Source organism: Neovison vison, chromosome 5, assembly GCF_020171115.1.
Source record: "Neovison vison isolate M4711 chromosome 5, ASM_NN_V1, whole genome shotgun sequence".
NCBI classification, from domain to species: domain Eukaryota; kingdom Metazoa; phylum Chordata; class Mammalia; order Carnivora; family Mustelidae; genus Neogale; species Neogale vison.
The window spans coordinates 60,708,419-60,733,124 of NC_058095.1; the positions used below are offsets into that span (position 1 = coordinate 60,708,419).

Here is a 24,706-nt window from a genome sequence, read left to right on the forward strand (position 1 = left end):
TCAGTTCACAAGTTATTAACACCAAGAAGTGATGAATTACAGCCCTCCGAGGCTAAGATACAGGAAATGCCCTGCTTCTTCGAACAATTAATAAGTTCTGCTAATAGGAACCAAAGAGCCCCAGGGGGCAAGAGAAATTCCTCCTAATTCCTAAGCCCCATTAAAACCAATTGAGTTTGGAACATAAGTGATACTGCGGGATGGATTCGTACTGCTCCCCTAAGGCTGCCGCTTAAGGAAAAGGATGTGTGAATGCTTTCTAACCACTTAATATAGTCACACAAAGATCATTTCCTTCTGGAGAATGTAAGTGATGAGAGCAACACCAATACGAAATCCCAAATTAGATGACCACCAGATTGTGGTCTTCGGACAGAGGCGAAGACCTCTCCGTGCTGACTGTACAGATTTACCAGGGCCCTCTGGACCTGAAGCAGACTTGGAGGCTCTGGTTGCCTGGGGATACGGGAGTTGCTCTCAGAACACCACCAATATAAATTGCAACTGTGATCAAATACAGCCTCCTTACAAGGAGTGGCGACCCGACCTGAATCAGAGAAAATGCCTAAGCAGTGAGTTAGGACAGCCCGTTTCTCCAGATGATTTCCCAGAACTACTGAGCAGGGACGAACGGAGGGTGTGGGCAAGGGGGCATTGGAAATGGCAGATTTTGCAGCAAAGAGAAACATGTTTGATCAATGGGAACTGTGACATTCAAGCAGCACGTTCCATTATTTTTCCTATAAGAAGGGAAGCCCCTTAATCTCTGCTTAAAGTGAGGAAGGGCATAGGCAGCCAGCTGGGACTACTGAGCACGTTCCTTCGGTCGACACTGCTTTGGTCCCCTGAGGCAGGAACACTGAGAGAGAGCACGCCTTAGTGGCTTCCTAAGCTGTACCCTCTGTAGAGGATAAGGTGGTCGACCAGCTGCCAGGACTGCCGTGCCGTTTGCGTGATGTCCAGCGAGCGCTCCTGAAATCTGTGCTCAGATTTAGAATTTACCTTAAAGATTGAACAAGACTCATACAGGTCCACCTCCAAGTGGCCAATCTGTCCAGAAACCCAATTTTTTAAGCTGGCCAAACCTTGGAGGAGTAGTTCATTGCCCATCACTTACAGGTGGACATCTGATGCTTCCTGTGGTTCATCAGCTTGTCCAGACATGCAACTCAGAAAAGTACTCCATGCGGCTTTCTGAGTTCTCACCAACCTTATCACTTAGAATGCAGATTTGATTGTCTTTGGCTCTGGAATGATTGTTTCAGGGGCTCAGGAAAGCTCATAAGAGATGCGGAATTTGCCCAACGATGTTCTGCTTCTCTGCTAAGTCGGAAGAGGTTCCTCACTATGGTGGAGAGCAGGAAGAAAAGGGGAGGTCGGAGGCAGCATTGGGTCCAGGCTCTCCAGGCTGCTGTGCACTCTGGCTGACCCGGATGTGGTCTCTTGGGTGCTAATGTTTTCAACAGCACACCTTGGAAGAAGTGAAGTTGTCAGAGGACCTAGGCTCTTAGCCCTAACTGTGTGACCCTGAGCAAGTCAGCAGATTTCTGTGGACTCCGTTTCCACATCCTGTTCAGGGCAGGAGCTCATTTCACCATCTGCAGGGCCCCTTCCTGCCCTCCAAGTCTGATTCTGCGCTTCTCACCCAGCACCCTTAGCTGCATGTTCCCGTCCGACCCGTCACGGACCTTATCCCCAGTTCGAGTCCCTCCCTGCAGGCTGGGACACCCCTCTCATGGCCCGCAGCCTCCAACCAGACTTCTGCACTCAGGGGCAGGGCCAAGTGGGAGAGGGCATTAGGCACCCCTTCTGCCCCTGTCCCTCACTCTGGATCTGTGCCCAGCCTCCCAAAAGTCCCTGCGCCTCCCCAGGATCTCGGAATGTCCTGTCTCCACCACCTGTCTCCTGTCACACGTCTGCCTCTGCTGCTGCTCCTGTTTTCGGCCTCAATTCCACCCCCCTCTGTATCCTCTGGCTTCAGGGAAGCTGGTGTCCTCCGGGGCCTCTCCTCTTCGATTGCTTGTGGCCTAGTAAAGGCGCTCACATCCATCCTCTGCACAGCTCAGCAAGCACGCCAGCATATCCTGTCTTCGCTGCTCAGTGCCCTAGCCCTCCTCTGCTCACGTCCCTGTCTTTCCGTTGCAGCACTGAAAAATCCAACTGAGTTCCATGAGCAAAGAAAACATTTGGATAGTGACAAGGTAAATTTTTTTTTTTTTTCAAACTGCCCTCTTTCTGAACTTGGGACTCCAGGGTATGGATCTCTGAGTGTTCAGCTTTGGCTAAAGCAGGCAGAATTTGTACCAGAAACTTGATACATGGGCCCTCTCCCCCAGACCCCCGCCACACCATAGGGGATCCTACTCCTACAAACAGAAAACTGGAGAAAGGTGATTGACCACCTTTCGCTTTGAAACTATTTTTTAGCTTAAGAAAATGTCCCCAGTCTTTCTGATGTTGGGAAGATCGTGGCAAGGACACTGAAGGAGGCAAACAGACTTCGAAAAGCCTTCTAGCCCTTTCTTACAATCAGATTTTTTAAAAATCCAATGTACGACTAAGGCAGGGTCTGTGAATACAAGGCTGATTGGCAGGTACCTAAAGGCCAAAGGCTTTGGGTTTATGTCTTTTTCTGTTTTTGTTTAACATAATCGGGGTTGGGGAAGGAGGTATTGGCATATACTCTATACCTCCATAGTAGATCTTTGCAAACTGAACTTATCAATAATAGAATAAATACTATTTAACCAGCATCAGCCCTGTATGAGAAGGAGATGCAGAGGGGGTGCCTTTTTCCTGGGATTTCTTTGTCCATGAGTTCTAATTTTGCAGCTACATCATGGAAGGAGAAAGGAGCTGAGCTCTGTACATCCTCATAGTCACTCCCGAGAGGCTGTGTTCCCTGCTACCAGGATAACAACTGTCTTCTATCAGAACGGGAGTGATCTCTAGACCCCTTTCAGGAGTCCAGTAGGAGATCCAGTAGAGTGGGATCAAAACCCAGAACTAGATTACCTTTTCTCAGGTGCTAAGAGAGAAGATAGGTGCGTCCTTGGAAGAGGGAGTAGGCAGTCATGTTCTCCTAGATGGACTCAGGCTACGTTTCATCTCTAACCTTACTCAGTTTCACGGCTGGTTTTTTTTGTTTGTTTGTTTTTGTTTTGTTTTGTTTTGTTTTTTTACGGCTGTTTTAAGTGTCCGAGGAATAGAATTGACTAGAGCACAACCAACTTTGTATCATCGGAACTTTATTCATGTTTTGTTAGCACATACCTGCCAGGCCTTTCAGTGCGCAGCCCTGGTGGGGATCCGGACTTCTTCCCTCTTTACTGAATTTTTCCATCTTAAAATTACTGGCGAGGCTTTTGCAAACCTTCCTGCATCAAAACGTAGGAAACCAGAGAAATTGGCAAGTCCTGTCTGTCAAAACAAGGACTGTTCTCCCCTTTGAGAGAAATCGAGGTCCTTTTAAAGTCAAAACGGGGCAGTTCAACTGTGTGGGGTCACTAGTGGAACGTGCTCTGTGTTTATACCCACAGACTGAAGACTCCCTCAAGCACAAGGTCAGAAACAGGCCCCACCGCACGGACGTGGTTAATATGCACATACTCCAAGGTGAGCCCACACCCAAGCTGACCCAGAATGCCCGCCACGGTGTTCATGTGCCAGAGGTTCTTATTTTCTATGTCCTCTTGATAAACGTCCCCTCCTATTCTGGAGTGCTCGTTTGAGTCACCCGAGGGCCATGGAGGCAATCAAATCAGGAAGGTAGAGGCTGATCTCAGCTCTGCTTCCTCCCGATGCTCCCTGAGTGCATGTCTCCCCCGGCCGTGTACCAGATTCCCCTGTGTGTCTGTCCTTTAGCCGGTAATGAACCTCTGGTACGTTAACTAAAGAAGATAACCAGGTGTACAAAAATGCATATACAGTGATGTTTATGGAGGGGTTCTTTTTGATGTTGAAGCATGGAAAGCAGTGAAATGTCTCCACACTGGGGGGCAGGCTGAATTCAGGACGCAGGGTCTGTACAACAGAATGCCTCGCAGCCACACTATAAATGAGGCTTTAAAAGGAAGAGGATATAATAAGAAAAGGATGTTCAGGGAAGAAGACCAGAAAACAAAGCCATATTTATGGTCAGATTCAGGGATGAACAAACATATACATAAACAGTATTTGTAGTCCGATTCTGTGATTTAAAAACAAACAAACAAACAAAAAAAACACAGCATAGCCCAGGGGCACCCACCTGGCCGGCTCAGTTGGTGGAACGTGGGACTCTTGATCTCAGGGTTGTGGGTTGGAGCCCCACATCAGGTGTAGATGACCTAAAAAGAAAATCTTGAAAGAAAGAAAGAAGAAGGAAGGAAGGAAGAAACGGAGGGAGAGAGGGTGGGTGGAAGGAAGGAAGGAAGGAATCCATAGCCCTAACAATAAATACAAATAGTTAAAAACTGTTGACTCAAAGTAGGGAAGCTTCTCGATCCTTTCATTGTCTTTCATAAACTCTTTGAGCATTTCCCACACTTAGGAGGGACGAGTATGTCATAATACTACAATCAAAACAGCATGAGAGGGGCGCCTGGGTGGCTCAGCCAGTCAAGCCTTGGACTCCGGATCTCAGTTCTGATCTCGATCTCGGGTCATGAGTTCAAGCCCCGTGTGGGCTCCACACTGTGCATGGCGCCTACTTAATAAAAAAATTAAAAAAAAAAAAAAGGCATGAGAAATGTTACATCATCACCATCTGGAATTAAAATAGGCTGTGAACTCCCATGGCCCCCTGTTCAATTGCATGACTCTACTGGTTCCCATGGGATCCTTTCTCTTTTAGAGAGAAATTAGGAATTAGTGCCCTCGGGCACCAAGGATCTGCTGGATGCAAAATGACCCCTCTTTGCAAAGGTTCGTGGTCCCGTTTTGGAAGCAGCGGCATAAGCCTTGGCTGTTACGTGCTAGAGGCAATCTCAGCAAAAGGGGCAAGTAAGAACAAGCTTTGTGCTGAGACTCAGAGAGTAGGCTGCCGGGCTTGTGGTGGGGAGAAGGTAGGAAACTCTCCAGGCTGAGGAAACTAAGCAAAGGTACAAAGGTGAACTTGGTGAGACGTGATGGACAGAAAGGGAAGGACCAGGGTCGCTGGAGTAGTCCTTTGGGGATGGGGAATCTCCATTCATGGCACAGCCAGAGTGAGACAGAGGAGCGTAGTGCAGGGGTTTCAAGGGAGGAGTGTTTTCTCAAGGTTAAATGATGCACAGGATGAATCAGCAAGACCCCTGAGCCAGGAGACCCAGCGAGAAGCCCTTGCCATGACCTGAGGGGACGTTAGAGGAGGTCCGGGGAGGACCAAGTCTCAGCACACCTACGCTTGGTCCGCAGTACTGATGTTTTGCCCGCCCCGTGTCAGGTGCATTACAGAGACAGCCTTTAGACCAGACCTGACCTGTTGCAACCATACCACATCCCGAGACCGCTCCCGTGTGGAGATTTCTAGATCAGCCGCCAGACACGCGGTCTGGGTGAGTGGGTTGATGAGAATAGAACGATAGGGCTGGGAGGCTGATGTGTAAGTATCTCCTCTTCTAGAGTAAATACCTAAAATGTGTAAATATCTCCTCTTCTAGAGTAAAGCTAGAATCCTGACAGGTCTGTCTGAACAGCAACAACTGGTCAACCAGGCTCTCCTCCATGTTCTTACACAGAAATAAGTCAGGGAGTTATCAGGAGAGGAATATATGGGCGGTTCAGGACTTGGCAGAGAACTTTAGCGCCGTCCAAATAATGAGAAACCACCCCCCGGATGGACTCCATTTTTAAAAATGTCCCCATTTTATTAAGTAACTGTTTCAAAGGGATTTTTTTTTTTAATTTTACAGTTGACCTTGACATTGGCGTCCGTTAGTATCACATCATCACCAAACCTTAAGGAGTAATACTACTGCAAATAATTATAATAATAGGTAATTATCTGGCAGACTCCATCCGTGCCAGGCAATGGAGAGACAGGACGGGCATCCCTGTGCTGCAGCTTAGGGTCAAAGGGACTGCCTATCCACAGAATTGCCGAATTGCAATTTTTTTTTTTTTCAAGAATCGGTGCAAAGCATGTTTCTCTAACTCTTCTGGGCCCCTCGATTTGCCTTTATTTGGAAGTATCTGGTCTTTGCTGCTAATCCATGTGAAATGACCGTGATTGCATGGAAACATTCATTAGGGTGTGCATACAAAAGCCTAAAAGCAAAAAGCAAACCCAAAGCTGCCATCTGATCGGTAGCACTGATTCTTCTGGTTTCAACCCCGCAGGCTCCACTGCTGAGAGATCCATCCCAACTGCTCAGATGAAGCTAAAAAGAGCCCGTCTCGCGGATGATCTCAATGAAAAGATCGCCCTCCGGCCGGGGCCACTGGAGCTGGTGGAGAAGAACATACTCCCCGTGGATTCTACGGTGAAGGAGGCCATAAAAGGTAGTTAGAACCCACAGCATATGTCCCTCTGTGCTCTGAGATCTGAGGGCAGCCAAGGCTCTGGGGCACCAAGGGTCCTGGGGGCAGGGCCTCTCACGGGACAGGAGTCCTGTCCTGGGTCACTGTCCCAGAGTCCTCTCCATAACCAGAGGTTACAGATTCAAGCGATCTTTCATTTCCCTTAGTAAGGTTTTTGGTTTTTTTGTTTTTTGTTTTTTTTTTAGTAAAGTCATGTTAATTATTTCTTAAACGTAGGAAGTATATTGAGTTTGCTCATTAATTTTTTAACTTTGAAGAGTTTCTCAGTCATTCCGATAATTTCTCGGTTTATCTTCAACTGACTAGGTACGCGATCATGTCTCCTACAAATGAAAATGTCTCTCTCGCTTCGTTTATTCTGCCTTGGTGCATGCCTGATACTGGAAAATAACACCAAGTTTTTGTTAATGTATTCTATACTTAGCATTGCCTAAAAAACCATATACAGTATATTTATAACATACAAATTATATATAATTTTCATGTTTTATTTACAAATTATATATTTGCAAATTATATGAATTTTATATGAATTACAAAGTGTACAATATATTATACAAACTTAACATATACTTTATTATATATAAAAATCTATATTATACGTAGATGTATGTCCTATATAAAATTATATATATGAATTATATAAAGCACATAATTTATATCATTTCATACTGTATAATGAACAATGCATTTTAGCAATTATTAACATATTACATAGTAGAAAATTATCTCTATTTGCACATTGCCAGGGATTTAATCAGTATTTTATTATTATATATATGTTATGTTTTGGGTATGTTGATAACATTTATTTTTCTGTTTGTTTCTATCACAAATGGGGATTTCTTCTCTCATGCATCTCTATATATGGTACTAGCTTTTGGTATGTAGATAGGTATTCTAAGGAAGTATTTCTCTATCCCAGCCTACTAAAGAGTAATGTATAAGATGGGTGCTGAATTCTTAAATGCTTTCAACATGCACAGAAAGATGATCGCATGAGTTTTCTTCTTTGACCTAGGAATATGGCATTGTTCTCTTTTCTAATCACCTTGCACTTCCGGAAAAAAATCCTACATAGAATTCTTTTCTGGAAATATCTGATATTTTATTTGAGATTTGCATTTGTTTTATTATTAGTTAGGATAATAGTAGCTGCTAAACCAACACAAAATTTCAGCAGCTTAACAACACAAGTTTACATTTTGTTCGTAAACGGTCCAGAAGGGATTTTCCTTAATGGCAGATTTTACCGGCACAGAGACCCCTTCGGTCTGCCTGCTCCCCTGTCTCCTAGAGCAGGACAGCAAACTTTCTTTAAGAAAGGGCCACCCAGAGGGCACCTGGGTGGCTCAGTGGGTTAAGCCGCTGCCTTCGGCTCAGGTCATGATCTCAGGGTCCTGGGATTGAGTCCCGCATCGGGCTCTCTGCTCAGCGGGGAGCCTGCTTCCCTCTCTTTCTCTCTGCCTGCCTCTCTGCCTACTTGTGATCTCTCTCTGTCAAATAAATAAATAAAATCTTAAAAAAAAAAAAAAAAGAAAGGGCCACACAGTAGATAGGCTGAGTGATTTAAACTGTCCGTCGCAACTACTCAGCTCTGCTTCTGCGGTGTGAAAAGGTCCATAAGCAATAAGTCAAGAAGTGGACATGGCCACGGTCCAATAAAACTTAACTTACAAAGGCAGGCTCACAGGCCGTAATTCGTCAGCCTGTGCCCTAGAGCTCCCTCATCCTCTGCATCCAGCCAGTGAGGGGGAAGAAAGAATGGAAAGGCCCATGGACCTATTGTAAAAGCCTCCACCTGGAAAGAAACACAACACTTCTGCTCGTATTCCATTGTGAAAACAGCATGTATGGCTGGGGAAGGTTTTTTTTCTGGCTGAATGGTGATTTTCCAGTATAATGTGCAGCTCAGTCTCACAACCCCAAGACCATGACCTGAACCAAAGTCAAAAGTTGGACGCTCAACCCACCAAGCCATCCAGGTGCCCTTAAAATTTGCATTTTTCAAAAAAAAATTCTCATTACTCCACTGAGCAATTATTATTAGGCTAAAGTTGTATAAAGTCTTGGCTTACAGTTGTTCTAAGCTGCCCTTGATCAGGGGTTCTGCTCTGGTTTTCCATGCCTTGTTGATTTGTGTGTTTTTCTCCCTTCCTCCCTTCCTTTTTCATCACACTTGCTAAAAGTCTTTCTTTTTAATTGGTTCTTATTACAAAGAAGCAGTTCATGAATTTGTTTTGGTGGTTGTTGGTTTCTGGTCTCTACTTGGATTCATTCAATTTTGCTTCTCGTCACGGTCATTGAGCAGGAGAATCTCCATGAACAGAGCTGAGGGTCAAGAGTGTTCATCAGTTTCGGGTGCAGTAGGGACAGGTGGGGGCAGAGGGAAGGTTGAACAACAGGGCCCCCTTCAGGTAAGGAGTTGGAGGGTGTGTGAGCAGGAGTGTGGTCAGCGGAAATGGGTAGAAAGCAATAAATATGAGGGCTAGCAAAATAACAACAACAACAACAACAACAACAGGCAGCGCAAGAAGCTCCCTGAAGGTACGGTTGCTGTGGGACCCACTGCTCTCATGTTCAGAGCAGGACTTTGCGACTTTGACCACACAGCCATGCAGCGATTTAATCCCAAATGCCTCAGTTGCTCCTCTCTGAAACCCCAGCAATACCAATACCTACCTTCTGGGGCCTTTTTTCATGGTGGATTCGGTTTTTTACTTATGTAAAGAAATAGCTGGGCACTGACAGTACATTAGGGAATGAGTCCGGTTTCTGATCTCCCGACTTCGCACTTGAGCAAGAAAAGAGCAGGAAAGCCATCATTCTACATTCCAATTCCTCTGAAGGGAATGGACAAGAGTCACAAAGATCATTCTGGCTGCAATGTAAAGTGGACTCAGGAGATGGGAAATAGTGCCAGAGTACTGTCTTCTGTTGGGGGTGGCTGGAGTTGTTTGAGGAAAGTTGATGGAAGCATGAATGAGAGTCATGACAGGGGGTGTGGAAAAGAGGGACTCAGAGAGGAAATTGATTCTGCATGATCAGTGGGATACACCAGCTGAGACAAAGGGAAGGCAAAAGATAACACCTAGGTTGGGCAACTGGGTCAATGGTGGTCATTTATCAATATGGGAGCCATGAGTAGAATAGCAGATATGGGGAGAGATGATGGATTCCTGTTTCAACTATGGGTTTAGAGGGGCCCATACAAAATCCAAAGGCAAGGGACTAAGTAAACATGGGGTTCTATCAAACTAGAATGCAGGAGAAAGTTGATCAAGAACTACAGATCTAGGAGACTTCCGCGTGTACGAACATTTAAACCAATGGACTAGATAAGATTGTCTTTCCATTCATATATTTCTTCACTTACTATTTATGGAGTATGCTCTGTGTCAGACACTATTCTGAGTGCTTGGGGTATGGCAGTGACTAGAACATTTCTGCTTCAGCAGAGCTTATGTTCTAGTTGGGAGACACTGGCAGTCAACAGACACATAATGAGAAATTACATATCATAATTAAAGGATAATGTAAAAATAAAAGTAGTGCAACGTTCAAGGAATCAAGAGTGCCTGCTAGAGAGTTTTTGGGAGGAATGGAGGCTGCATAAAAGCAAGGAGAGCTAGGAGGCTCCCAGGCAGTGATCTTTAAGACCGAGTAGGGAGACCATGAAGATGACGGGAGCAAATGGCCATGGAAAGAGGTGGAGGATATAGCAATAATCTTTCCATGTGCATCATGGTTTTTATGGGCAACATGATGGCCTCATATGAAGTGTCAGAAAGACAGAGAGAGTAGCTCACAGACTAGCTATGGAGCCCACTCTACAATCTGTCGCTTCTTGTGATCAAATGCCCTCCCCGTGGTGAAGCGGTGAGTCAGGGCGGTGTTTCCCTCTGGCTTGTTCTTCTGTGTATTTCATCCTCTCTCCATGTGCTTTTCCAGATGTCCTTAGGTTTTCCAGCTGTGTCTGTAGCTTGGTTTCTATGTTTCTGCCCAACTCTGAGCAGAACGCTTGGTCATGGTCTTCCTCTTGGTTTTAGGAAAGACCAAGTGTTGCCCAACCCAAGACCGATCTAGAACTTCTCCCAATACACAAAGGGATTTTTTTTTAATTTTTAAATTTAAAAATTTTACTTATTTATTTTTAAAAAGATTTTATTTATTTATGACAGAGAGAGAGTGAGAGAGGGAACACAAGCATGGGGGAGCTGGAGAGGGAGAAGCAGGCTCCCAGCTGAGTGGGGAGCCCAATGAGGGACTCCATCCCAGGACCCTGGGATCATGACCTGAGCCGAAGGCAGATGCTTAATGACTGAAGCACACAGATGCCTTGCCAATTTTTTTTTTTTAATTTTAATTCTCATAGAGTAACGTGCAGTGTTATGTTAGTTTCAAGTATACAATACAGCAATTCAACATGATGACTCAGTGGTCATCATGATTAATGTCCCCTTAATCCCCTTCATCTCTTTCATCCATCCCCCAACCCACCTCCCCTCTGGTGACCATCAGTGCATTCTCTATAGTTAAGAGTCTGTTTCTTGGTTTGTCTCCCACCCCCCCCTTTGTTCATTTGTTTTATTTCTTAAATTCTACATATGAGTGAAATCATATGGTATTTATCTTTCTCTGACTTATTTCCCTTAGTATTATGCCCTCTAGCTCCATCCATGCTTTTGCAAATGCAAGATTCCATTCTTTTTATGGCTGAGTAATCTTCCGTTGTATATATACACTACATCTTCTTGATGCCTTCATCTATTGATGGGCACTTGGATTGCTTCCATAATTTACCTATTGTAAATACTACTGCTATGAACATCAGGGTGCATATGTCTTTGTGAATTCATGTTTTCATATTCTTGGAGTAAATATCCAGTCGTGGAATTACTGGATCATGTGGTAATTCTATTTTTAAGTTTTTGAAGAACCTCCATACTGTTTTCCACAATGGCTGTACCAGTTTGCTTTCCTACCAGCAGTGCCTGAAGGTTTCCCCTTTCTCTGCATTGTCACTAACACCTGTTTTTTCTTGTGTTGTTGATTTGAGACATTCTGACAGGCGTGAGGTGGTACCTCATTGCAGTTTTGATTTGCATTTCCCTAATGATGAGTGAAGCTGAGCATCTTTTCATGTGTCTGTTGGCCATCTGGATGTCTTATTTGGAAAAATGTCCATTTTTAGTTGGATAATTTGATTGTTTGGTTCTGAGTTGTATAAGTTCTTTATATATTTGGGTACTAACCCTTTATCAGATATGTCATTTGCAAATATCTTCTCCCATTCATTAGGTTGTTGATTGTTTCCTTTGTTGTGAAGAAGCTTTTTATTTTGATAAAGTCCCAATAGTTTATTTTTGCTTTTGTTTCCCTTGCCTCAGGAGAGACAGATCTAGAAAAATGTTATTATGGCCAATGTCAGAGAAATGACTGCTTGAGCTCTCTTTTGGGATTTTTCTGGTTTCAGGTCTCACCTTTAGGTCCTTAATTTATTTTGGGTTTAAATTTTTGTGTGTGGTGTAAGAAGGTCCAGTTTCATTCTTTTGCACACAGCTGTCCAGTTCTCCCAGCCCCGTTTGTTGAAGAGACAGTCTTTGTCTTTTTCCCATTGCATATTCTTACCTCTTTTATTGAAGATTAATTAACCATTTAAGTGTGGGTTTATTTCTGGGCTTTCCATTCGGTTCCATTGAGCTATGTGTCTGTTTTTATACCAGTACCATACTGTTTTGATTACTACAGCTTTTTTGTCATATATCTTGAAATCTGGGATTGTGGTCACTCCAGTTTTGTTCCTTTTCAGGATTGCTTTGGCTTCCTGATTTGACTTCCATAGAAGGCTTGGGCCTCTTTGTGGCCACATCTCAGAGGAGTACGTCCCTGATTCCTTTTTCCCCTTCTTGGAAAGCCATCAAAGGGGTCTGAGCGACCCCTTCCAATGTGGGGGGTGGGGGGGGTGTCACCCATCCCAACAAGCAATGCACAGGACACTGGCTGGGCATCCTACAGTTCAACTCAATTGAACTACCTAAAACAGCATCAGATCTCAGGGGTAAAGGGCTCAGTCCTGCCAGATCACCTTCCTCTCCAAACACCAGTCACAAGCACGTGTCACCTGGGCTTCTGATCAACCCGCCATTTGCAAAACCAAGATTCATCTTCCCTCCTTGAACTCAACTGGTTTGCCAGAGCAGCTCACAGAATTCAGGACACCCATTTACATACTGGATTACCCGTTTATTATAAAAGGGGATAGCTCAGTAACAGTCAGATGGAAGAGATACAGGGGACCAGCCATGTATGGGGAAAGGATGAGGAGCTTCATTGCGCTCCAGGAACACCACTCTTCCCAAATCTCTGCACCGCCACCAATGCAGAACCTCTCCAAACCCCAACCCTTTGGGTTTTTAATGGAGGCTTCATTCCAGAGTCATGACTGATTAGAAGGATGGCCAAGGGTGAATGAACTCAGGCTCCAGCCCACCTCTCCTCTCCCTGGGGGTCAGAGGGTGGGACTGAAAGTTTTCCCAGCCCCAGCCCCATCCTCAGGTGAGGTCCAAAAGCCACCTCGTTAACATAACAAGCAACACTTTTGTGGCTCTCATCGCCTAGGAAATTCCAGAGCTCTGTGCCAGAAACGAGACAAACTCCAAATGTATATTTCTTATTATAAATCGTCATATCGCAACCCCTAACCGCCCCAGGCTCTCAAGACAGAATGCTGAAACAAAACACCAAATCTGATGTTATAGGGGCGTGAGGATTTAGGAGAGCAGAAATTACATAGTGGACTTTGGTGTGGGCCCCCTTGAGCGGCTGTAGGGTCGTTACTACTTCAAGATCCCTCAGTTGGAGACCCCAGGAGCTGACTCCTAGCTTAATTCTCTCACTGGCCATTGGAGTCTTTTCTTCACTTGCCAGGAGCATCCCTGGAAGCTTCCACAGAAGCTATTTATTGTCCAGAGGTCTGGCTTCTGCTTGAGTGAAACACAAGCCCTGTGGGCTTTCCTGGTTTTTTCCAAACAGTGGGAGGATGCTGGTTCTCAGCTCTAACAGACAAATCCCTCCTTGCGAAAGTGTCCTCACCTTTCCCTTGGTCTGACCCAGGCAGCCAGCGGAATGCCCAAGTCAGCTACTCAGCTCCTTTAAAAAAAAAAAAAAAAAAAAAATTGAACATGTGACTCAGAATATACAATCTAGCCATCAAAGATAAATTAGTTCTTTGTGTCACTATAACCCTTTAACATAAGGAGCAGTATTTCTAGTCCAAGAGAACTCATCTGGAAGACATCCTTTTACAGCTGTCACTCAACACTTTCCAAAAGATCCTACACTCACCTCTGCTCACTCACACTCCCCGCTCCCCAGGTGCAGACTTCATAGCAAAACAAAACAATCCCTATTTACTAAGAATCCCTGTCCTTCAGAGATGCTGATAGTCCTGAGGCTCTGATCATTTATTTGAAGACAAATAGACAATAATCACAGCACTAAGCCAGATGGTAGAGTCATTTGCTTTGTCATTTAAAAAAAAAAAAAAAAAAAAAGTTTGCCTTGGCATAACTTTCTTGTGGACAGAATTTATCATTCCAGAAGGAGAAATCGGTTCAAAAGTGCACGTGATCCTAGGGGAAAGAGGCCCAATGAGGCACCCGTAAAGAACAGGTTTCTGTGCTGGGGGTCTCTGCTGCCCATTGAAGCAGTCACTGGCCTCATGGAGGGGCCTGTGGCTGGGGACCGGTGCTACACTCCTGAGAGGGAGGTCAGACAGGTCGGGGTCCTGCAAAGGGGAAGCAAAACACCGTGCAAGTATCTTCACACATCTGACCATCTTTCCTCCCTCGAGAATTAACCTCGAGCTCTAACACAGGTTTAGTCCTCTCAGGGCGAAGGCGTTGTCTCCACTCATGTGGTCCTAGCAGCAAGGTTACAACTGGAGCTGAAGTGACATTGCTGAACAGCCAGGAATCTGAAGGACAGGGAATCCTCCTTCCTGGGAACATCCATTGACCCCATTTCCGTAGCAAAGGCCTCCGATCCCCTTCAAGGGCCGCAGGTTCTGTCTTTGTTGGAAGATAAAATCCATCCTCTAGAGATGGGGATATCTTCCCTGTATTAAAATATCTTTCCACAAGAGCCACATTTAAAACCATAGCTATTTCCTTGTCCCTTTGGAAAGGGATTTTCCTTCAGTCTCTTCCAAGAGGGCATTAAGAGGTGGCCTGCGGGAATGGAAAGAGCTCTCCTGCAGGGCTCGGAGCAATCCTGTACATAGATAAGCAAGCCAGGTCCCTTTCCACAGCCCGCTTCGTGGTCTCCCACAGCAAGGTACCCAGGACTCCAGCTCTCTCACTTAATCTCAGAATCTTACATGTTTATGCAAAGAAAGTACAACTGACTCATTCATCTAATTGCTTCCAAGAGGGATAGGGAAAGCTCAGTGTCGCCAGGCCCACATCCCCCAGGGGCCAGTGCCCAGAGCCGGCCCCGTGGTCATAGCCGGAGGATGATGTCAGGGCTTCCCAAAGCAGGTCCTTGTCACTGCACAGCCTGACATGTTTGTGGGGACAATAGCCAGCACACCGCACTCCAGCGGCTCCCAGGGAGCCTTGTGCTGGGGAAGATTGGAACGGAGGCCCAGGGTCACAGCGCAAAGTCAGCAGACTCGGCTGTTCTCGAGGCAGCGCGATAAGGCGACCTTTGTGCCTCTGCACGTGAGCCTGGCTTGAACCAGGAGGGAGAGGGCGTGACAAGCAGCCTTTCCGGGGACTGTCTGGTCCCAGGGAGGACAAATCAGTTTTTCCAGCTCCGCAGTTGCACTGATCTTTGCAAAGCTGACCTCAGGACCAGCTGCCTCCTGGGTGGTCTTATTTATTTTCGATAATGGCAAACTTGAGATAAGCAGCTACTCCTGACGAAGGCCGTAGCCGTCATCACCCTGGCTAGGGATGACGGAACGCTTGCCCACCCAGGGGCTGGGTGAGGTGCTTTGCACATTCCGTTGTTCGAATCCTCAAAACCTGGAGAGGTAACTGTGGCTGCTGTTTTCATCTTAGAGGTGGGGACACTGAGGCTCTCGGGGATTCAGTAATTTGCCAGCAGACACTAGAACTGAAGGGGCAGGACCAAGAAACAAACCAAGCCATCTGGAGTCCAGAACTGAAGTTCTTACTGACCACGCTTAACAGACACCATATTCATCATCCCTAAAGGAAGCCACTGCCTTTGGCTACCCGTGCCTCTCTGCTGTTCCGTTTCTCCTGCCGAAAGGGACTGAGCTGTGGGAGTGCAGCCGTGGGGGGGCTTACTCTAAGCTACTTGGTCACAAATCCAAGCCACTTGTAGCCCGAGATGGTGGCGATTGGCAGGGGCCCCCAAGGCAGGGTCTTTGTGTCTACACAGTAACAACATGGTTCTCAATGGTGTATTCTGACCTGGCACATGGGCCTTTTAGAGATGAGACAAGTAGGAGTTCTGTGTGGGGCCTTAATCCTCACTCTGTTTGGCTCACCCAGGTGTAAACAACTCCCCTATATGAGGTTCCATGAACGCATGGCTTCTCCATTGACTTGGGCAGAAAAACCTCTTTAAATGATTGCCCGTCACTTGATTAAAGTAGACTCCTGGAAGCTGTGTCTCTCAAAATAATTCTGTCCCCTGATGGGGGGATCACTTCCTCCCCTCCCATTGCCACTCTGCTGTTCACCACTCCATTAACTTTCCTTTTGCCACCCCCCCACTGCCATGAAGGTCAAGTATGTCTCCTCCCTGTGTGTCGTCCTGTCCATGGCTGGTGGTCATTTCACACTCAACCCAATCCCGCCGCCTCCAAGAGTCTCCTGGACCTTCTCCACATTGAGATCTCCTCCATCTGTCCTGGACGGCACTGGCCAGGTGGTTCTAGTCCTTGACAAATGTCCCCAGTGGTGACCCACGGAGATCAGCTCTTCTCGGCATCACATCTGATTTTACTTCCGCTTCTCTCCTTCTCCCACAGTGGGAAAGCTGGATGGGAACAAAATAGCCAGGGAAAGCCCTCCCCTGAATGTCCCGGCTTCTCTGTCCTTGACCCTGGTGTCACCATCAGTCCCTTACAAAACCTCAAGTACAAAATGCTGTGGAATTTGGAGCTATCCTTAGTGCATTGTGTGCAGGAAAAGGAGAGGCATTTTCTCCGACACCTCCCCCATTCCATTACCCAGCGGGTGTTCCCTGAAGCACAGGCTGCCACTGGATGCTTTCCAGGGAGGGTAGTGGATTTTGCCTTCCCTCTGCTGGTGGCTCTGAGCATTCACACTGCCATCTCAGTGCAATCCCTATACGATGGGGCGTTGGACCTTATGTGTCCTCGTCCCCAAAACAGTGATGAGAAAATGAGCCCTCCTCTGACTCACGGGACCACAGCGAGACCCAACAAAGTTGATGCTTTTTGTTATTATCACCACCATTAAGTAAATTCCTGGTTGAAAAAAAAAAAAAAGAAAGAAAAAACTATTCTTATCGTTCGTCATCGCTCCGTTTGACACAAAGTGGGATGTTGCGGATAAGAAACCATCTTCCCCCTCTCTCTCCCTGCCTGCCTCTTGTAAGTGTCCTACTGACATGCTAGAATGTTCGGACGCCTTTGCAATTCAAGGAACCTCCTCTGATGTGTGGCGTATTTGCGATGGGATGCTCGGCGTGGGTGTGGGTGAGATGGTGGGGGTCCGTGGGCTGGGGGAGTCGCGGTCCCCTGGAGTATCAGCTCTCATGGAGAAGCTCTCTATCCAGTTAGACTGGGGGAAGTCAGGAGGGAATACGATAGAGCTTTCAGATAGAGGGTCCTGTCCTGCAGGGAAGACTGGCTGCCCCAAGGGACTAACACACTCACATGAAGGGTTCTCTGAGGATGAAGTGATGTTGTCCCAGGGCATGTGCCAGACACGCCCAACACGATGCTGTGATTTCTGGGGCAGGGAAGGCTTAAGGTTCCCCACCAACCTCCCTGGCCCTTAATAACATGGGTAAGCCTTTGAACAGGGACCAAGCCTTTAATTCCACCAGCAGAAGTAGGACTTGAAATTTCAGTGACAAATAAAGGTTTATGTGTAGAGCCCAGGGTTCCCTGTAAGAGAAGAGAAGGGTGTAAGGCTGGATTCTTAAAATAGAAAGGGGAGTGTTTGAGAGTACTGGAGGTGGGGAAGAGTGACCCCCGATCTCCAGTTAAAAAGTTGGCATTTATCAAATACCAAAGGAAACCCCTCTCTCAGGAAACGAATGGGTTGCTGATGTAAATATCCAAAAAGGCTAAAATTTATTTATTTCAGGTAATCAGTAGACAAATCTTTTACATAATTCTCTGTACTTTTTTCTTATTTCAAATTTTTTATTATGCTTTAGAAAAGGACACCTCTGAAAATAGGAGAAAAATAAAGTTTCCAACAATACGATGGAATCCTGTGTAGCTATTACCAAAATATATATACATAAATATATATATATATATATATTTAATAGAAGACTATCTCTGCATGCTCCCAAGGAAAGAACTCTAAGTAACATTGTAACGAGAATAAAGCAAGTTTCAGAAGGTATATTTCAAAGTCCCCTGTAAGTGAAATATTCTGCACCTGTATGTATGTTTTGTTACATGGATAGAACTAGATCTAGAAGAGTCACCAAATCATCAGCAGGAAGTGGGATGGACTTATATGTTAAGCATCTTCCTACGGTATGAGAGGTTCTGGTAAGTAACTATTATGTCTGCCATCACAGAAAAGCAATCACGAGTTTAAAAACAGTCCTCGAAGGGGTGGACCACCAGGCTGGTCCCCAAGTTCTTCTAGGTTAGTGGGGTGCCCAGGGCAGGGGGTGGAGGGAGCAGCTACTGGAATTTCCACCTGCCGTGTCCCTTCTGGCTCTTTCCTGCTTTGACACTTGGATGTCTGGAGGGTCCGTGACAGAGACCAGGAGTCGTAGTGATGACAAGCCCCAACCCACATTTGTTCCATTTCTTGCCGCTCCTTGCTACTTTTCCAATCTCCACCGCGAAAGCCCCCCTCTCTTATCTGCCCAAAGCAGGAGTCAAAAGTTCTTGTCCGTGTGATTGCAGATTGCCGGGCTGGGAAACTTCCTGATAATACCTAAATTCCTTTAGAAGAGCCGAGCCTGGGATCGGGTCAGAAGCGTTTCTGGGGCCTGAGCACATCATGTACCGAGTAGCTAGATAATAAGCCAGATACAGTTCGGCAATGTTCAAAAACAAAACAGAAAAGAAAACAAAAACCACACACAAACCATAAGGGACATATAAAGATGGCACTGTAGTCCCACCTGATTGGATAGCCCCTTGCCCCAAGCCAATGAACCCGGTCCCCTCCAAAGGCCATGCAGGCTGCTCAGGAAGAATTTCTGCCTTTCCAGCTGTGGAGGGTTTCCAAAATAGACACAGAGATAGGAGGTATACAAAGAAAACCCAAATAATAATAACAATAAGATCACGCCGCAGTTTCTGGGACATATTTATGGCTTTTATAAACAGCCATGCGTTCGTTGATAGGGGGTTTGTGACCCTGGCGACAAGAGTTAATTCTGACATTTAGGAATTGAGACTCAGTAGCACGTCTGGCTTATCCCAAAGAGCGAAGTTTGCGACACAGTGTGCGCTGTGTGCCCTGCTTTGTATTTGAACACGATGCTGGGGGCCCCTTGTCATCTCCGCTCTACGTCTCATAGAACCTGAGAGAGACGGGCTTCCTCCCACTGCGATCTCCTTTGGCCTCGTCCTGTATCCAGTAGCCCCTTTCTTTCCTTCATCTTCCCTGACTGTGTTTCAGAAAGAGAACAGGGATCGCACCAAAAATGGGCAGGAACAGATAAACCTGAAGGTGAACTTGAACAAGCGATGGGAGACCTTTAATACACCCCACATTCTTCCCTGCCGGACATGTCCCTTTTATAAACACAAGTTCCCATTTGGAGTAAATCGAGGAGACGCCACATAAAGTTAAAACCTGTCTTCGCTCTTACCTTGCGCTAGAAACAGATCGGAGGAGATAGATGTGTGCGCTCCTGGCAGGGAGGACACAGCGAAGCATTTCCAGAAAGCCCTTCGATGTGCCTTAGCCACTGACCCCATTCTTGGGTTTTACCCCATCAGGTAACCAGGTGAGTTTCTCCAAATCGGCAGATGCATTTGCCTTCGAAGAGGACAGCAGCAGTGACGGGCTTTCTCCGGACCAGGCTCGGAGCGAAGACCCCCAGGGCTCAGCGGGATCCCCTGCAGACACAAAAGCCTCAGAGACCCCTTTGGCAGGTCCTCTGGGGCCCGTCCAGGTAAACAAACCCCACCTCAGCCTCTGTTGTCTTCACGGGCTTAAAAACACACTGCCACCCTTGGTTTTGCATAGAGACCCCTATGATGTCTCTTGATGGCACTCGAACCTCGTGCCTCTTTTGTCCCCATCCAGTACAGCAATCTGTGTGCGGTGGCCAAAACCTCTAGAAGACCCCAAAAGAGAACCCTCAGGACTATAACCCTTTGACTTACTCTTGAAGTGTCCGCTCTGCCAAGTGCATGCCTTTTATCTGCCAAATTTATGGACAAGTACAAAGAGACTCTGTGAGATCAGATGAGTCATGATGACCTCCCGGATAGAATGTGCCACAGCAGGACCTGATTTCAAAGCCCACAGGTTTTCCACGCACGGAGGAATCTCTAAGGGTCCTGGGGAGGGCAGAGCAGGAAGTGCTGATTGGCTGCATGGCAGGGAGCCCCGAGACGGTTCTTCCCTTACAGACTTCTACCTGCTGAACCACTGCCAGGTCCACCTCCAGCCCAGCCTGAGCACAGCTTGGTGGGGCTTTCCTCAGCCTCGCAGCCTTGTGTGACAGTATTTCTGCAGCCCCTAGGAGGAGATCTGTGTGGGCATGTGCACACACACACATGCATACGCACATGCACACACACACACATGCACACACAGACACACAGACATCCACACACATACACAAGGGGGAAGGAGTTGCACAGGTGTGGCAGCAAGAGGTGTCCTCCTCCTACCCACGGATGCTGCAGAGAGCCTCCCTTTTAGGGAGAGTCGGGTCCTGCCGGCCTCACGGGAATTTCCGGGTGCCCTGAAATTCGATGTTGTGTTTGAAACGTGGCTTACGCTGCCCATTGCCAGAGGGGTATCAGGCACAGCTTGGGTAGTGCTCACGGCAGAGACCGGTTCTGGAAACCATGCCACTTCCTAGTCATCGTCTTGCCCTTCTGCACGCCATGAAGCGAGCGAAGCTGGGATGCCGAGGAGACGGTGTGGACTGGGAGAAGCCGCGAGCGAACAGAGCAGAAATAGCCACACGTTCATTGTGCCTGGGTTATATGGAAGCGTGTTCCCTCTGCCTGCCACAGCCGGCCTTCGCAGCCCCGCTTCTCTGATAACAGCAAACAGTATTTCGGATCTCTCGTATCTATTATTCTGAGGGTAAATTCCTCAGCTTCTGATTGAAGATGGGTTCAGGAGAAGACAAGTTCTTTTCTGCTTCACCCAGGAGAAGGGGTCAGAGGAAATGAGCCTGGGGCAATGCCAGGCTCAGGGCAAAAACCATTTTGTCATTACACCCAGAAGCCCCAGTGAGCGGATCAGGAAAGGGTTCTCCAGGACTTTGCAGGTGCCAGGGCTCAGGAAAGGGCAGAGAGTCTCCAGGAGGGAGAGCATGTGCATCCCCTGTCCCTCTTGGTCACAGGATCGGATTGCTGGAGAGGGACGGTTAAGAGGGACATAGGGACAGAGAAGACAGTTACTCCTTTTCCCCAGTCCTCCGCATACAGAAACCTGTCTCTCCTAAAGGCTGTTCAGAACACTACCTGCACACACGCCCATATAGACACACACATGTACAACTACATATGTGTGCAAATATACATAAACACACATAACTGTACACATACACACATGCACATACCTGTAAACATGCATGTACAAACACACACATATACACACATTCACGTATATGCAGACCCATGCATATACACATGCACACGCGTAGAAACATATACACACATGCATATGCACATATGCATGCCTACAAACATATATACCCAGAAACACACATATACACATACGCGTGCATTTTCCGTCCATGTGCTAACACCATTTTTATCGAGGGTTTTTTTTGGTTTGTTTTTTTTGGTCCTACTTTCCCCCCCAGATTCCTACACTGACTCCTCCCTCCCTCTTCCGTTTCTTATCGGTCTCCTTATCAAGTCCAACAGGTGGACCTTGTCATAGGTGGAACCCTTCACAGGGGGACCAGCTGTCTGGGATGGTGTAGAACAGGCCATTTCTGTTCTTGTCTTCTGGAATGATGATGAATGACAACCCCTTTAGCTCTCAAAAGTGACCTGAGTTGGTTGACATATTCTATCGTACTATATCATATATATATGAATGATTCCTTTTCCCGGGGAGGTCACGTGATATGGACTTGGATATGAAGTGCAGATGGGAACAGCAGAGCTATGTATGCGGCAGTGGAGGGAGGAAGGGACTTGACTCTATTTCTGCGTCTTACAGTTTTCCTCCTGCATCCAACTCATGCTGAAATTTGGATTTCAGGATCATTCTTCTGGCTCTGAAAATGACAGGAAAGACTCAGCCTCCCAGCCCAGCAACCAGTCAGACACGGGGAAGCAGGGGCTCGGCCCTCTTGGCAACCCAACCACTGTGCACGCTGCCGTAAAGGTAGGGACAAACCATCCCCCAGCACCTGCCTGACCGCTCGCTCCATGAGCCAGCTGGGAGCAGAGCTTTCGGGCCTAGGTGTGGTAGTTCAGTGGGAGTCGGGGAGGACAGTCACACGGACCTGTGCGTAGGCTCAGCCTACCGGGAGCACCGCAAGTCAGGAGAGGAGAAAGGCGCCATGCATGTATGCGGACCAAGAGTCTGTTAATCTGTGCAGACACGGCCATGGGTCTTTCCTGCAGAAAAGAAACCCACGTGCTTGTATTTCTTTGGAATTACAGCTCCGCCCATGTGTGCCTGACAAAAGACTTCATAAGGTCAGCCTAGAGGAAGACGCAGCTGATGGGAACACACACAGGATTTGTAAATGTCATCAATTAGGTGGGGGGAAGAGTTGGGTTTTATGCAGGGGAAGCAGATCTGAAGGCTTTGGGTCATGTAATACCTCAATCATTTAAGCCCGGCTCCCTTTGAAGGGTCTACTGTCTGCACAGTAGACCATAAGCATCATAGCTGATTCTTGGTTAACTTTCCTCTGCATTATACTTATTAGTTTACAAAGAACTCTCTCCTCCTACTAATTAACTGCTTGCTAGTAATTGTTTGGTTTTCTTCATAATATTCTATCCCAAACAACTTACTACTTTTGTTTTGTTTTGTTCAGAGTTGAGGGGAGGAGCAGTGGGGGAGGGAGAGAGAGAATCTCAAACAGATACCCCACTGAGCACAGAGCCCCCATGAGATGATGACCTGAGCCAAAATCAAGAGTCAGGTGCTTAATGACAGAGCCACCCAGACGGCCCTCTTCCAAATGACTTCTCATCAGTCTGGGGCAAATTATCTCAGCTCCAGGGTCACCCCTTAATGCCAGCTGAGAAGTCTCTCATGAAAACTTTTCCAAAAGATCATAAGATTCGGTGTTAATGTAAGAGTCTCAGAATCCCTTCCACTACATTCATATACACAGAAGTGGATGGCAGGACTTTCAGTTTCCTGTAAACGTCCCTGATTCTTGCCTCAAACTCACTCCCTAAGTGGTTTAAACCTCATTTGCAATTCACTCAGCCCTGCAGCTTTGACATTACCTGTCGGTGAACTTTGCTCACTGCAGGTGGAGGAAGGAGATGGCTCACATAATTTCTACTGTCCTGTACAAGGAGAAATTTTATTACTGTTTCCAATGTGTTTAAATTTTGTCTAAGTCAAATGAGTACCTCCTGCAACCTCAGTGCATGATAGTCACCCAGAGGAAGGACGGATCAGTTTCAACAAAGAGCAGGATTGACACATTTAACTGATCTAGCGGGAATGGTCGTTTCCATGAGAGCCAGTCTCCCTGCTGATGGGTCGTTGTCTATGAATTCGCGGTTGTTTGCTATTCATCATCTCTAAAGGAAGCAAGGACTACAGGGTTTCTCAAAGAAGGAAGCAGCCCAGCTTGGGGGAAGCATCCCTGACCTATTGACGTCGTAACGTACCTATAAGACTACTGAGAGAGTGCACAAGAATATCCCAAAACTGTAAAATCCTACGTAAGGGAAAGGTGTTCACAGGTTCATAGTGTAGGCTCCTAGGAGGTATATATCGAAGCTGAGTAAAACATGATTCCTGGGGCGCCTGGGTGGCTCAGTAGGTTGAGTGTCTGCCGTTGGCTCAGGTCATGATCGCAGGGTCCTGGGATCAAGCCCCACATCCATCGCGCTCCCTTCTCAAAGGAGAGCCTGCTTCTCCTTTTCCTTCTGCCCTTCCCCCCTCACTTGTACTCTCTCTCAAAATAAATAAAATCTTAACACACACACACACACACACACACACACACACACCATGATTCTTGCACTCAAGAAGCCTATAGTCTGAGTGCCACAGCCACCACTAACCCATACAGTGCTGTAGAAACTAAGAAAAAATGGGCCACAAAGGAACTGAGTAGACATTTCACTAAAGATAAATAAATTGCCAATAAGTACACGAAAAGGTGCTCTGTGTCATTAGTCACCAGAGAAACAAAATTCAAACTCACAACAAAATACCACTTCACACCCACTGGGATGGCTATCCTGGAAAATTCCAAGTATCGGTGAGAATGTGGAGAGATTGGAGCTGTCACACATGGAGCGCCCACTACAGAAAACAGCATGGTGTTTTCAAAAAACTTAAACCCCAGAACTACCACAGGACCCGGAATTCCCTCTGCTTAGGTATATGCTCCACAGAACCGAAAAACGGGTGTTCTAACGAGATCTTGGAAGTGAATATTCACGGCAGCACTAGCCACAGTAGTCAGAAGTTGGGACAAACCCAAGTGTCCATCAGCAGACGGATGGGTCCGTGTGTGGCGTGCCTGCACAATGGGGTGTCCCTCACTTATAAAGAGGAATGAAGTCCTGCTACAGAAATGAGCCTGAAAACATGATGCTGAGAGAAAGAGGCCAGACATGAAGGGCCTCATAGTGTAGGATTCCATTTATATC

General features: G+C 46.6%; 1 protein-coding gene across 2 annotated transcripts in view; it reads left to right on the forward strand.

Annotated features, from left to right (window-relative positions):
- MYOCD (myocardin) overlaps positions 1–24,706 on the forward strand; it is a 94,871-nt gene that overhangs the window by 45,276 nt on the left and 24,889 nt on the right. For both annotated transcript variants that reach the window (XM_044249129.1, XM_044249130.1), the window contains 5 exons: positions 2,146–2,201; positions 3,540–3,615; positions 6,301–6,462; positions 19,649–19,824; positions 22,110–22,235. In XM_044249129.1, coding sequence (XP_044105064.1) covers positions 2,146–2,201; positions 3,540–3,615; positions 6,301–6,462; positions 19,649–19,824; positions 22,110–22,235 — 596 coding nt within the window. The remainder of the gene's footprint in view (positions 1–2,145; positions 2,202–3,539; positions 3,616–6,300; positions 6,463–19,648; positions 19,825–22,109; positions 22,236–24,706) is intronic.